The following is a 15,829-nucleotide window of genomic DNA, read 5'->3' as shown; positions in this document are numbered from 1 at the left end:
ACTGCAAAACTGTAAAAAAAAGAAAAGGATTATCACGCACTGCTGGGAAGGTGCTCACTGGGAGTGATAGTGATCCCAGAATGCTGTGTGCTGTACGTGATGCGCACCGTGTGATTTAATGTGTTGAACCGAACTATGATTTCAGCGTGCACGTGCCAAACTATATCAAGAGACATGGCAGAATGCATTTCTACTCTATGAAAAGTATGTAAGTGTGCAGTGTATGTGTTAGAAAAAGTATTTACTACAAAGACTTAATAAATATTACAAATGACAGGGTGAATCCCCAAAAATAGCAGAAAAAGTCGTCAGACCAATGTGTTACAAATTCTTAGAAAGGTCAGGTCACTTTGATCTGCGATCTGAAGACACACACTAATCTGGGCATAATATGTCATCCCATCAGTGCTACAAGAGATCAGCTGTTTAACCAAAAAGGGAAACAAATCTTTATTTTCTGAGCATAATCAGCAGTCAGAGAGTGAGTAGCTTAAATATGAACTTATTTATCTGTTTCCAGACCTATGTGATAAACGAAACTCAATGGAAGAACTGTACAACCTAGCTGGAGTTTAAAAATGTGGCATTCTGATTTAAAGTTCCCCATGGAACGAAGCAAAAAGTGTTCCCAAACACAGCTGTATGAATATATCTACAGATGTGGAAAAGAAAGCCAGCTTGGCCCTTAAAGCACATGCTACAGATATTATGTCAAGACAGACTTGTACAGATGCAATGAGGGCAACGATCCCATTGGCTGCATGTTACTTTGTATCACGATGATGATTATTTTATTGAATATAAAAAAATGCTTGACAACCTAATATTTTTGAAAAACAGAAAAAAATTATAATATTTTGTTTCAGAAAATACATATATATTATATTCTATTTATTGCATTTTAAAAAATTGCCTACTGTAGCAAAGGGAATCAGGATTTTTTCCTGATGGCTGAGTTGCAGTTTCCATATGAAATCAGGGGGGTTGTGAAGAAAAACACTGTTAATTTACAAAATTTTGCTGTTTTGCTGATTCTTTTATTTTCATGATTTTTGTCCCTCCCTATGTATGAGTGTGTTGTTTATACATCATGTGTTTAATAAATGAAGTGGGGAGAGTGAGAAAGGGACACACCGAAGTCTGGGTCAGTTTGTGGTGTGAATTCTCATCTGCATTCAGCTGAACACTGAGAGTGTTTTGAGATTAGTGTGTTTCAGACAAAGGGGTCCTTTCGAGATGTTTTTAGGCAACAGCAGGGGTTGGGCAGTGAGTGTATATGTGTTTGTGTGAGAGTGAGAAGGCTGTGTGTGTATGTGTTTGTGTGTGTGCAGTTCAATTACACATACTTCACATACAGCATACTTCTGCTGTTTCCCCATAGGGTCTGGACATCCTGAAGTCATTTGTATTTAAAAAATGTGAGTTACACTCAAATATTTGAATCTACACCCTTCTGGTTACAAGTCCACTACCATCATCAATCTGTATAAATATTTTTTAAGTGGCTTGAGTCTGCAGTGTAGGGTATATTCTTCCCCAGCTGCACCCCCCACGCCCCCCAACTTCCCCCACACCCTCCCCCCCTTCCCCCCCACCCTCCCTTCCACCGACGTTTGAAATGCATAGGCGCAGTGGACCCTGTGATCATTATGCATGCTTCTCCAGTCTTCACTGTAACAGTGCTCAAGGGAAAACCTGTCCACCCTGGGGGTCCCCAAAATATAGGTCATGTCCATCAGCAGGGAGTCGGGGGGGGAGGGGCGATGGGACCAAGCCAGTCTCCAAAAAGGATTTTCTCCACAGCGAAAGAGGATTGGGAGTGTGAAAACCTTGATTTCCACTTGAGTGGGGAGAACAGCCTTGATCTAACGAGGGTACTATTAATAGACTAAAAACACAGGCACCACGCTTCACCGAGCAAATAAAAATACTCAAAGATGGAGCAGAGAAATTGCTATGACGATGCGCACTGAGGCGGTCTCCTTCCGGCACCGGGGTTAAGGGCCCCTCAGCAGGGCTGGTAATCAGTCCGCCATCTTTAGCGGGCCGTGGCGGCTCAATGTGGGAGACGGCGAGGGAGAAGGAGGAGGGGAGGGTGAGGAACAGCAGCTAGATTAGCGCTACGGGGCAGTGAGCAGAGTGAAAGGGAGAGAGAAGCGTAGAAGAAATGTAAAGAGGATGGGAGAGACGCAGGGAGGAAAGGTCACGGAGGAGGAGAGCGGGGAGGAAGTACAAAATGGGAGAAAGAAAGACGTAGAACAAATAGAGGTTGAGAGATACAGAGAGTAGGAGGCCAATCTGTTTGCATGTGGTCTGTATGTGATGCGCTCCAATGTGATGTAATGCATTATAGTGCTATTCAGGTAGTGACCTGGTGGCCAGGGGGCGGTCACTATGTATCTGAATGGTGATAAATCACGTGTGACATAATAGAAAAAAAAAGAAAAAAATTATTATTATTAATAATAATAATAATAATAATAATAATAATAATAATAATAATAATAAATAAATTTAAAAAAAATAATAATAACAATCATCATCATCATCATCATCATCATCATCATCATCATATCTACAGTATGCCATTGGCAACCCTGCTTCTGATTGACACTTGAAACGCCACAGGGGTCAAACTGATTGTTGTGACTATTTAAGGTAGTGTGGAATCTTGGCAGTTCCAGTGTTAAAGATAAAGAAAGAATTTACCCACACACTGTTTACAGTGATCCCAGCAATTTATAAACAAACATGGTCTGCTGTAGGTTGCCTGTGTGTCTGGTTAATAATTCATGTTCTGGAGTCTCAGTGACAGCCTGGTGAAAAACAATGATGCAATCCCAAAGCCAGTGGAAATTAATTCATTCATTCATTCATTCATTCATTCATTCATTCATTCATTCGTTTCCTATTCCAAGTCATTTTTGCCTTCATTAAGAAGATAATAAATAAACATTACAATATCCAAAAACATACATTTTAATATAGCCATTTTTGAATGAGATCAACAAGACAACAATGGATTACCATTTAAAATGGGCATTTCTCTATTTTAATACAAGATACAGCAGACATGGGCAGCACGGTGATGCAGTGGGTAGCACTGTCGCCTCACAGCAAGAAGGTCATGGATTCGAATCTCGACTTGGGGCCTTTCTGTGTGGAGTTTGCATGTTCTCCTCATGTCCACATGGGTTTCCTCTGGGTACTCCGGTTTCCTCCCACAGTCCAAAGACATGCAAGTATGCCGATTGAAGACCCTAAATTGCCCATAGGTACGAGTGTGTGAGTGAATGGTGTGTGTGCCCTGCGATAGATTGGCGGCCTGTCCAGGGTGTATTCCTGCCTCTCGCCCAATGCACGCTGGGATAGGCTCCAGCACCCACTGCGACCCTGCTCAGGATAAGCGGGTATAGATAATGGATGGATACAGCAGACATACAGCTTACAAGGCATAATCGGAAGAACAGTCATCCAGGGTAGACGGTATTCAGTGGAAATTTAATTGCATTATTTTTTATTTTAATGCAAAATGTTGAAATACTTGAAATACTGATTCAGATAACATTAAGAGAAGGAAGAGCAAAGGTTAAACACAGTTATTTGTTTTTCTAAACCTGCGTTGTGTGTTCAAAAGCATTTATTTGCTGTTAGCGTGCTGCAGTATTGAAACTGAGGGAACTTCCATAAAATAAGCCGACAGTATAATATGTGAAAGGAAAGCTATGTGTTCACCAAGCAGACAGAAAATATTCCTTTACTTCACACTACATTTGTCCTTCTGGAAGATGATAGGATTCTACAGTCAGACAGTGTTAAATGACAAACCAAAGTAGTTCATCTTGAGGTCTGATATTCTGGGAGAGCCGCATTTTAACATTTCTACATTCTGTACAGCAGGTGGCAACAAACCGTATATAACTCTTACAGAATGGCAAACAAATTACATAGCATGAATTTGTACAAATACACTGAGCACACACTCCAATTCTTTCCCAACGCTTGAGAGAGAGACTCTTTAAGACTTGGGGTCTTAAAACCTACCCCCAAAAAACCTTTCCAGACTGTCATGTCATCACTAATTGGTGTGAATGTCCAATCTTATCACTCACTAACAAATTATAATAATGAAATAGTCCAAAAATGATCATTTTCAAAATGGCTACTAAGATTGTCTAGTATTTTCAACAAAGAAACACAATTTTGTTGGTTTGAATATATCTGTGGTGTTTGCAGTTTAACGTGAGACTTATACTGCTCGCTACATTATTGAACAAACATCGCCACCTTGTGGATCTATTGCTTTTGACCAGGCTGAATAATACTGTAAATTGAGCTGAAAGTCAAAATCAGGGATGCATCCCAATCACAGAACTCCCAATACTCAAAAAATGTATCTTCCTTTCCTCCACTACCATCTCCTCGCCTCCTCCCGGTGAAGGGTGTATCGATGTATGCTACCCGCAGAAGTCTTCTCACATTACTGCGTGACATCATTGTGCTCACGCCCACACAGTTTGAAAGAATCATCCCGCAGAAACTGACATCAAAACTTTAGAAAGCAGAGACAGCGGAGAACTGGAATCGTGGATGTGGAAGGTTCTTTGGAAGGCAAGAGTTCAAGGAGAGGAAAAAACCATGATGATTCAGGGCATGGTGAGACCCTGTCATATTTTGAGCTTCAGGGTGATATGAGGGTCAGCATGAAGGACAAGTTCAAGCACGTCTCAGTCGGTAAGGTGCAGCTAGTTATTGGTCATGGAATGAACACAAGTTAGAAGCAGCTAGACCAGTGTTGTGACTAATTTCATTATGTTTGATAGTGGAAGTTAGGTTTGAAGGAGGAAATCATCATCATTTAACCTATTTAACCTATGAAATCCCAAATTGTTCCAAAATGTGAGATATTCAGATTACGTGCATTAGCCAGTAGGATGTGAGCAGATGGATATCACACTGAGACACTAGGTTTCATTCACGACCATAACCTCCATACATTGAATATTATGAAGGATTGGCAGCTAAATAGTTTTGAAACTTTGAAATTATATGCTTTTCGTAGAAATTATGGCAGAAAGTGCGACACCCCCATCCATTTCCACATATATTTGCTCATTGTTGAATGACTTTACAATGCCATATTTTAACATGGGTAATCCCAGTGGTGATTAAACCTCTAACTTGCAACAGTGTTTGACCTGCTCTACTCATTGAGGCATAGTTCTGCCTGAGCTTCACCAAGATCCTAAATACCTGGTCATCAAATGCCGTGCTGTGCACTTTCCAGCCTCTATAGTAAACAGTGGCTTCCTTGAATGCGTGCGTGTATGCAAACAGACCCGTCAAAAAAATCCTTGTCAGGCAGCCACGTCTCCACAAACATTGTGGCATCAGAAAGGTTAACAACTGAAAATGTCTCCCTTTCTATACCTACACCCTCCACTAAGTTGTTAGTGGGCCAGTAGAGAACGGTCTTACTCCTGGACCAAACAGAAATTCAATGCCCCAGCACAGTGATGGGGGTGCTCTACTGTAGAAGGTGTTGTCTTATTCCAGAGACTTTAAACCAAGAGCTGGGCTCTCTGTGGTAATTAAAGGAACCTTACAACTTTTTTTTTTTTTACTAACGAGTAGGAGTGTTAACACCAGTGTTTTAGTCAAAATTCCACTGAACTGGTTCTCTACTGGCCTCCAAATCATGTCTCAGGTCCGACTGGTTACACAATTACTTGCATTCTCTACCTACTTTGATTCCCGAAGTCATCACTGCTAGGAGTAATGGTGATTATAGTGACTATACCTGATTAAATGAAGAGTTGGCCTATGATTAAGTAATGGTTAAATTAAAAATGCTGTCTTTAATTTATTTTTTTAATTAATTAATTTATATGCAAAATAATTATTGAAATAACAAGCAGACAGTAGCCTGTATCCATCTGCACTAAATTCAATTTCTTGAAACCCCATTGACCTATATCTTACGATATGCAGCAATTATGATTCTGAAGCAAGTGTACACTAGGTTTACACACCTCTCCTACATTCTCAGCAGCTTCAGTTAGAGTGGGTAATCAAAAGAGTTTACTTATGAAATGAATTAATGAATGAATGTTTTGGTCTTTTGTTCGAACAACATTACTTTTGAGAGGAGTGGTAAAAAATGTATAGTTAGTGTAGTTTATGACAGTTCACGAATTTACGCAGGGAACGCCGACAAATACTGTCAGTATTGTGCGAGCGGTCCTTAAAAAAAGGATATTTTACAAAATAGCGCCCCAAAATATCCTGCTAAAAACTACAATTCCCATGTCACCCAATGAACATTTTTACCTCAGTGCGCGTGCGGTAGGAGCGTGTCTTTTCCTTAATGACAGCTAGCGCCTGAACTGAGCGAGGTTTGTAATAGGGGGTAGCTAGCTAGTTAGCAAGCTGCCTGTTCAACATTGTTTGGAAAAGGGAAACTCCGACTACAGCTATTAATTACTCAGTATAAAACAGCCACACATCTTTATCACTGGAAACGCTTCACACTTCTTCATGTAAGTACCCAAGGAGCTAACGTTTGTTAGCTGGATAGCTAGCTAATCGTTTGATACACCTTGCATTTTCAGCTGTGTGCTTGTAATACTAAACATCCACTGGCAGCCTACTTAATTTCATCATTGTCAGGCATGTTGATTTAGGCCTAAAAACATTTACTGGTGTAATGTGAGAGGTTCACTGTGAGAATTACAGAAATGCCATTCACAATAGGAAAATTTTTAGTTTTGACTCGAGTGTTGACAGGATTATTATTTGCCATTTTATAGGTCGGGAGCTGCAAAGCTAGTATTAGGTACTCTACAGTGCGACAACCGTTTGGCTTTCATGTTGCGACTGTGTTGAACCCAAATGAACTTGTTGTTTGTCGGCTACCCAGAGAACTGCTTATACACCGGTTTTGTGTATAGCCGATCTGCCTTCCAGTTGTAGGTTGCAAGTTGTTATCGCTAGCTTGCTGTCTAGCAAATCTTCATTAGCAGGTTCTGTAATTTTATTTTAAAACACCAACATGTGATTGTCAGCTATCGTTGTCTTATTTATTGCCCGCAGAAATCATTCCTCATTCGTGTAGTTTTGGAGTCTATAGTAAACATTAGTTACGGAGTTACACAATTATTGTTACTGTAGCAACGAAAATAGGCTATGTTTGCCGAACTTGCTGTGCTCCTGCAGCGTTTTCACTACATGGAGTTTGTGGTTCTCTTGCAAACTGGCGTCTCCCCCGCGTTTTCACACGAAGGTTGCAAAACAAGCTAAGCAAGCTCTTTTAGCAGTTACCCTCCTGATTCATGACATAATATGAATCAATTTAGAGCGGGCTTTGAAGACACTGAATACACTGATACCGGTGTGCAAGCACTGTAGCTATTTTTGCTGACTACTTGGCTTCGTTTGTCCAAACTTGCCCAGCCACCAGGATTCGTTTAGACAGGGCTTTTTGACCATTTACGAATGTCGACTTACGGGTGTTAATGAAGACATTGCTAGTTCTGTTAGCTGTGTTTGTCATTGGACAGGTTTGCTTTGACCTTTCATATATTGCCTTTGCAGCAGTGGGTATTTGGTAACGAACACCTTACCCATTGTAAGACAAAAATACTTTAGTTCTCCGTAAATTGCTTAAAATATTTCATTTGTGCATTTGTCAAAATTATGAGCTGGAGAAAGACGTTTAATTTCTTTTGAACAGAAATTTATCTTTCGGTGAACCACACCCACAGTAGGCTATGGAAACGTGTGAGAATATGAACGGTTTCGTTGTACTGATCTAACTTGGGGGGCTGTTTTCTCGTACCGTCTTTACAAGTTTGCCCCCTGAATGCACTTGTGTTGGTGTAAATACTGAACTGTAGACTGTCACCCCTCGCCTACTCTTCCTGAATGTGACGCTACACACAATAATGATCATCTCACAAGTTTGAGCGCAAAATGGCACACACACAATTTTGCAGTAGCTTCCGAATTCAAAAAGGGAAATACAGGTGGTGGAAAAAACAGGTGAATTCCAGGCTAGATTGTGTTACGTCACACTCGTGTCAAAGAGAACATTGGTTTCTGACTGTATGTCAGTCAGTTCAGGAGATCCAGTAGGTAATAACTGTGTACCTCTCTGTCTCTCTCTCTCTCTGTTTCTGTTTCTCTCTCTCTCTGTCTCTTTGTCTCTCTCTCTCTGTCTCTTTGTCTCTCTCTCTCCCTCTCTCCCTGTCTCTCTCAGGATGTGAGAGGGGCAGCTGTAGTCTGGCTCCTTTACCCCAGTAGCCCCTCTCTAAAGCCTGTCATATTCCATCAGTTTCCTGCAGTCTTCCTTTTGGCAGCTGTGTGCTATAATGGGGAAATAAAGACATTACAGGACAGCACATGACATTCACTTACTTTGCAGTCGTCCTTAGCCAGGGGACTTGTGGTGCACACTTTAGGCTGCACATAACACTCTTTGTCTGAGCTGGACTTTATGGATTTGTGACTTGGCAGTGGGAGCTGGGACAGCAGACCGCGTAGCAACGCTGAGAGACGAGCTTCGCCTCCGCCATCTCAATAGCACCCTCCCTGGGAGTGGCAGGCATTGTCTTTGCCTGTCCAGCCTCTGATGGGCTAGTTCAGTTTTGCTTGCGGGCACTTCTTCATTCTCCCAGTTGAGCTGACCCCAGATCAGCTTGGGCCTGGCCCTGGCCCTGGCCCTGGCCCTGACCCCAGTCATGCCTGTAGGTGGAGAATGGGAACGGGAAGAGACCCAAACCTGATGTGGCACCAGTGTATGAGGCCAAGTCTGTCAATATCGGTTTATCTATTAGGGCTGCAGTGTAGCATAATGGGTAAGGAACTGGTCTTGTAGCCTAAAGGTCACCGTTTTGATTCCCAGGTAAGACACTGTTGTTGTAGCCTTGAGCAAGGTACTTAACCTGCACTGCTTCAGTATATATCCAGCTGTATAGATGGATGCAATGTAAATGCTATGTAAAACTTGTGTTAGTCGGTCTATAGTGTAATGTATCTGCACCTCTGAGGGTCACTGTTCCCCAGTGCTGCTCCTCTCACTAATGTGGACGCCCTTTGGGGGGTACAGAACACTGACTCATTCACACACCCTTCTCCCCTCGCCTTTTCACTGCCTGCAGGATACAGTCACAGTACAACCCAGAATGCAAAAGGGTGCAAATTCAGGGCTGTAATTTTCAGGTAAAGTTGGGGTTATGTATGTGAAACTTTCTAATGCTGCAGTGGGTAGCCTGTCATCCAAGAAAAAAAGGCAGTGTTGTGGAAAAAAATCTAATAAATATTACTAAGTAAGTATATGACCACTTCATTTATTTAAGCCCTTTTATTATTTTAGTGATAGAATAAAAGTGTTCAAGTTGCAGCTTGGTAACATGTTACTTGACTATTCTTTGTGGATTGAATGACAAGTATAAAATGGCAAAATGCAGAAGAGCCCCTGGGTGAGTTCAGGTGTGCTTGATGTTGCTGGGATATATGAGTCGGTGGCTTTTTATGAAAAGTAGAAATGGCGGCTGTTATTTTTAGAATCAGAAGTTGATGCAGAAACAGATTTCTGGTGTTTTCCACGTTAGGTCATGACCCATACAGTAAAGATTGATGTCACTGTGTAACTCAGAGCGAATGAAGATAATTTGGAAGTACATTTGACTGTTGTGAAGGATGGGGGGGGGTGTCACTAAATGTGACTAACATTAAATATAATGGTCTTAAAACACGCAGGAATTGACTATAATTTGTTGAATACAGAAAGCCCAGCCCCTTCATTTTTGAGACGGCCAGCGAAAAAAGGACCACTTCTAGACCCTGTAACCACTGCTTGCTTCCAAATGGTGTGGCTAAGGGACTGGCTATCGGGTTACTGTAACTGTATTGTGGGAAAGGCTTTAGTGGTGCAGTTACTGACATTAAAGCCATAGATGACTTCAGCTGTCAGTCAACTTCCCTTTGTCCACCCTCCCTCTCCCCCCAACCCCGTGGTGACATTTGAATGTCACCATGGAAACACCAATGAAAAGTGATATTTTTGAAATGCATATATTTTTTAATGTTCAGGTGCCAGCGGTGTAAAAATAACCCGCTTGTGTGCAAAGCTTTTCTCGTGCACCTCCAGTTTGGTTTCTCTTTCTCTCTGTTTTCACGGTTTTGTTTCTAATAACTTTGACGTGAGAAGGGAAAGGAGCTGGTCGAGATTTCGCTCCGTGTGAAAAGCGCGTCCCCTTCCTGTTCTCGTTCCCCCTGGTTCTGAAAAGTGCTTCACCAAGATTCTCCTAATTTGGAAGTTATCTATGTAGGCCCACCGCAGCACTGTGATGTCCTCCGTCAGTCTGGGAGAGTGCAGACCAGCGCTCTTTTTCTCTCAGTCCATCAGCCTAGACATTGTGTCAGAAGTACACTTGATACGCACCTGGTGCAGGCAGATTGCCGCAGAACGATTGGCCGTGGAAGGTGGTTGGTGCCGGGCGAGGCGCAGATGATGTCCCTCAAATGAATCTGGGAGGGGCTTCGGCTGGTTGTGCACAGCTGGGACTGGCTGGTACGCTCAGGACTCCATGCCAGACCCTGGGGAGTTTCCACACACTGGAACGGTGTCTTATTGAGGGAAGTGCCATATAAGGCACTAGTGGAGATTGAGATTGTAGCGCTTTAAGCAGAGAATGGGTTTGTGTGTTGGATGTAGCGCAGGTAGGGCAAGCGTACAGGAAAGAGGAACTGTGCTTATGTTCAAAGCTTAGAGAACACTTTCAGGATGAAGGTTCTGATAGGGAACCTGTCATCTCACACGCACACACACACTCTCCCACACTCGCACTCACACACACACTCGCACACGCACGCACGTGCGCACACATGCACAAACAAACGCACTCGCACTCACACATGAACTCACACACACACTCGCACACGTACACACACGCACACACACGTGCGCACACACGCACAAACAGACGCACTCGCACACACACAGGCACTCACACATGCACCCACACACACACTCGCACACACACACACACACACACTCACACGCACTCACACAAACACAGACACACACACACACACATAGACACACACACTCACACACACACACAGACACACACACTCACACACGGATACAAACAGCCACTCACAGTGGGGAGATCAAAGGTGAAAGGGCATTTTGCCGCTGGATTCGGACCCTTGCAATGTGAATGTAAAGAGGCAGTCTGCATTAAACTTTTATCTCAGTTTGTGTTAGATTGCGCAAGTCTCTCTCTCTGTCTGCCTCTCTCTCTCTGTCTCACAGGCTGCCGTCTTGCTCTACCTGTTTCTGCTGTTATTTAAGAGAAGTGAAAAGGGGACATTAGCAGGCAGTTGTGAATGTATTCTGAAAGCGAGAGTTTTTCAATGGCTAAAAATAAAACGTTGTTCCACTTTGGGCTGAACAGAATTAGAGGGATGTGGGTTTGTTAGCACACGCATTATTACTGTGCTCCTTTGGCATTGACTTGGTGAGCAGCGCAAACTAGCCTACATTTTGCTGTCTCTGTGACTCGCACACTTTGTGTGGCTTCATGGCTATGATATGTAGCTAGGATATTTAGGGTCGGCATTTAGCGTAACCGGCGTGAATTCTTTTTTACACTTCCTGCACAAAATTACAGTTAATTTAAAAGTGATAGTATGAATTATTTTTTGTAGATTCAACTCTGGTTTAAATTGTTATTCAAGTTCAGGATAAAGCGCTATAGATTGAGTGTGTTCTACTCTCTGCTCTGAAATGCTGTGTGGTCTCTCTCTCTGCTCTGAAACGCCTGTATGGTCTCTCTCTCCCTGCTCTGAAATGCTGTGTGGTTTCTCTGTGGCCAGCAGCTCCTGTGTGGTCTCTCTCTCTGCTCTGAAAGGCCTGTGCGGTCTCTCTCTCTGCTCTGAAACGCCTGTGTGGTTTCTCTGTGGCCTGCAGCTCCTGTGCTCTCTGGTTGGGTGGGCGTGGTTGGAGTGCAGCGGGTGAAGATGGTGAAGCCGGACATGCACACGCTGGCCCACCACCTGAAGCAGGAGCGGCTCTACGTAGCGTCGGAGAAGCAGCTGATCCAGCGGCTCAGCGGCGAAGTGCTGAAGACCGCTGATAGGCTGCACCAAGCCGCGTGGATCGCCAGGCAACAGCGCATCAACCTGGACCGCCTCATCCTCACCAGGTAACCCACGAATCACTCTCTGCCTGTCCCGTCCATTTGACCACCCAAATCTCCTCAATGCTCCCTCCTGTCCCGTACTGGACTGCCAGACCCTCATCAGGCGACCCTCAAACCCCTCTCTCACCCCGTCTCCTTCATTTAACCACCAACACCTCCCAAACTCTGCTTTCTGTCCCCTACTGCACTGCCTCATCCTCACCAGGCAACCATCCAGAAGCCCCTCCCTCACTCTGTCCCATCCTGCCCTGTTCAGTACCCCTCATACTCCCTGGGAAAAAGGCCCAGAATGCCAGACACACAGCAGTTGTGAAAATCTTAAATAGCAGCGCTGCTATGAAGGACGTTATAAGAGTGAATGCAGGAGTAGCAGGGCTCTTACAAAGGATTTATTAACACTGAAATGCATTAAGTATCAGGGCAGTTATAAAGGCTCTATTACCAGTGAGATGCAAAAGTATCAGGGCTGTTATAAAGGCTCTATTACCAGTGAGATGCAAAAGTATCAGGGCTGTTATAAAGGCTCTATTACCAGTGAGATGCAAAAGTATCAGGGCTGTTATAAAGGCTCTATTACCAGTGAGGTGCAAAAGTATCAGGGCTGTTATAAAGGCTGTATTAACAGTGGAATGCTGAACGTCTCTGTGAAGCCCGTTAGGGAGTTCAGTTTCACTTGTGGCTGGCGTGGGCTCTGTCCATGTCACTTCCTCTGCACCCACAGAGCACTTCCTGTCACAAGGGATCCTCCACAAGGGTGGTTAACGCTTGAGTGTAGACCGCACGAACACGGGGGGCGGGGGGTGGCATTGGGGGTTGGTCTGTGCCTGCCCATAGGTACCAAAAACACTGGCTTTTCATAGCCTCTCTATTTCAGATGCAGTTTTGGCATCTGCTGTTAAAAATACTAGTTTATCATTAGTTCATTTATTAATTTCAAATTCTGTACTTTCATACCTGTAGTAAATCTGTGTGAAAAGTTGCCAGCCCTGGAGAAGCCAGTCTAGAGTAGCATTCCGTTTGGCTTATGGAGTGACAGTTTTATAATTTAATGTCTTATTACCCCATAAAACCGGTAGAAACAGTTTCACCCCAAATGAAAGCCGCAACAAGCCCTGGGGCACCCCCGGGTGGTGGGGTGCGTTCGGTCGTACAGCGCTGTGGCCTGACGGGACGCTTACCCCTCTGCCCCCCCCCCCCCCCCCCCCCCCCCAGCGCGGAGGCCTCCCCGGCCGAGTGCTGCCAGCATGCCCGGTCCCTGGAGGACGCGCAGTTTGTGGACGGCTACAAGGCGCTGGGCTTCCGGGAGAGCGCGTACGGCGAGTTCCTGGGCCGGCTGCGGGACAGCCCGCGGCTGCTGGCCTCCTGCCTGGCGGCGGGGCAGCGGCTCAACCAGGAGAGGGCGCTCAGCGTGCTGCACTGCGTCTTCGCCTCGCTCTACGGCAACTGCGTCATGCCTGAGGACGAGGCCTACCTGCTGCAGGTGAGGGGGGCGGGGCTTCACCTGCCTGTCTGGGCATTTTAACCCCTTTCAACTTTTGAACGTGTGCCACGAAAAACTTTTAGGCGAGTGTATTATTTTATGGAATTCTTAATTTGAAGAACACAAGGTAACTTTTTGGACTTGAAATTTGTCTAAAAAAAGCTAGCTTTGGAGGAAGCCTAGTTGATGTGCGTTTCAGATTTTTACGGAATAGCTTGCGTTGAATCACCCTTTATACGGCTGTCAGTGACTCACCTTGCTGTATGTGCGGAAACCGTGGCATTCTCTCTTGCCCTGGTTCCTGGTTTCTGTTTTCACCATAAACTCAGCAGCCAGTTCAGACCAGAGAGACCAGGTGGGCGGAGTTAACTGTGTAAAGTCAGCTGCTTTAATTGATCAATTTAGTGATGAGTAACAACAAAAACCAACCTTACTCTCCAAGGGCGAGTGCATGTCACCGTTTTAAAAGATGACAGTGAGGCAGAGCTCAGTGTATAGGCCCTACTTTAACTAAGTTTATTGAGACAAAAAGAGAGTGTCATATACTGATCACTCCTGTCAATAAAGGACGCATATTATAAAAAATTATAACTATTAATGTTGCTTTCAAATTTACAAAGGTTCCCAACAACTGCCATTCCTGTTGTGTTCACATCTCTTGAGTTTCTGCAGTGCCTTGAAGCTCTTCCGATGAAAATAAAGTACTCCGATTATTCAAACTGGTCTATTTTGAGGTGGCTTTGAAATTCAGGCTCGTGTTGGAGTTCCGAGTGGCCGCCGTTGCGTTTGTGTCTCCGAGGCAACGGTGGGACTGAACAGGCCTGTGGGTGTTCCCTGAGCGAGCCCTGAGCCCCCCCCCCCTCCTCCCCTCCCCCCCCCCAGGTCCTGCGCTACCTGATCGATCTGGAGCTGAAGCCCAGCGAGGACCCGCGCCGCCTGCTCTGCCGGAGCACCTGCGCCTTCAGCGTGCTGTTCCGCCTCTTCTCCGAGGGCCTGTACGGCGCCAAGCTCTTCCTGACGGCCGCCCTGCACGAGCCCGTCATGCAGCTGCTGGAGAGCGACGAGGACCCGCTGGAGACGGACGCGGCCAAGCTGCCGGCGGGGGCCGGCGGCTCGGAGGAGCGGCGGCGGCGGGCGCGGGAGGCGGCCGAGGCCAACGCCGCCAAGCTGGCGGGGCTGCTGGAGCGCTTCGCCGGCTCGCTGGCCCGCAGCGCCTGCTGCTTCCCGGCGGGCCTGCGCTGGGTGCTGGCGCAGCTGCGCGGGGCGCTGGCGGAGGGGGCGGGGCCGGGGGAGCGGGAGGGGGCGGGGCCGGGGGCGGAGGCGCGGGCCACGTGCGCGCACCTGCTGCTGGCCTGCTTCGTCTGCCCCGCCGTGGTCGACCCCGAGCAGTACGGCATCGTCTCCGACGCCCCCGTCAACGAGGCGGCCCGCTTCAACCTCATGCAGGTGGGCGTGCGTGTGGCTGTGTGTGCGTGTGGGGGTGTGTGTGTGTGTGTGTGTGTGTGGGTGGTCATGTAGTGTCATAATTCAAGTGTCATGGCAATGTGTTTTTATAAATTATGTAACCTGTAGTGTCATTTTCTGTGTGGGATTTTTGTAGCTAGTTGGGGTTTGTAATCTGTAGTGTAGTTTTCCCTCACTCCCTTAGTGGGATTTCTGTAGCTAGTTGGGGTTTGTAATCTGTAGTGTAGTTTTCCCTCACTCCCTTAGTGGGATTTCTGTAGCTAGTTGGGGTTTGTAATCTGTAGTGTAGTTTTCCCTCACTCCCTTAGTGGGATTTCTGTAGCTAGTTGGGGTTTGTAATCTGTAGTGTAGTTTTCCCTCGCTCCCTTAGTGGGATTTCTGTAGCTAGTTGGGGTTTGTAAGCTGTGGTGTAGTTTTCACTCACTCCCTGTGTTTGAATGATGCAGGTGGCACAGTTGCTGCAGCAGTTTGGTATGGCAGATCAAGATGAAGCCCCCTCTGTCCAGAGGAGCAGCCTGTCCAAGTTTGATAAAGTAAGAAGCGTCTGATGTTCGCTAAATTGATTTTAATTTATGCCCTGTCGCCTCTGTACAACAAACTGGGTTGGTATTATGTTCTGTTGTTATTCTTTTTCCACCTCCTCATGTGTTTTTTGTTGGCCAATCCCTTTATCTGT

General features: G+C 45.4%; 1 protein-coding gene across 4 annotated transcripts in view; it reads left to right on the top strand.

Moving 5' to 3' along the window:
* Positions 1-6,358: 6,358 nt before the first annotated feature.
* Positions 6,359-15,829, top strand: part of LOC135238901 (GTPase-activating protein and VPS9 domain-containing protein 1-like) — a 35,933-nt gene continuing 26,462 nt past the window's right edge. For 3 of the 4 annotated variants that reach the window (XM_064307057.1, XM_064307056.1, XM_064307055.1), the window contains exons 1-5: positions 6,360-6,539; positions 11,978-12,212; positions 13,422-13,689; positions 14,572-15,135; positions 15,600-15,686. In XM_064307057.1, coding sequence (XP_064163127.1) covers positions 12,028-12,212; positions 13,422-13,689; positions 14,572-15,135; positions 15,600-15,686 — 1,104 coding nt within the window. In that variant the 5' untranslated portion in view covers positions 6,360-6,539; positions 11,978-12,027. Of the gene's footprint in view, positions 6,540-11,977; positions 12,213-13,421; positions 13,690-14,571; positions 15,136-15,599; positions 15,687-15,829 lie in introns of all 4 variants that reach the window. The other variant, XM_064307058.1, reaches the window with a different exon arrangement.

Source organism: Anguilla rostrata, chromosome 14 (assembly GCF_018555375.3).
Source record: "Anguilla rostrata isolate EN2019 chromosome 14, ASM1855537v3, whole genome shotgun sequence".
In the NCBI taxonomy this organism is placed as follows: domain Eukaryota; kingdom Metazoa; phylum Chordata; class Actinopteri; order Anguilliformes; family Anguillidae; genus Anguilla; species Anguilla rostrata.
Note: the sequence above shows the minus strand (reverse complement) of the source record. Positions and strands in the feature narration are given on the sequence as shown.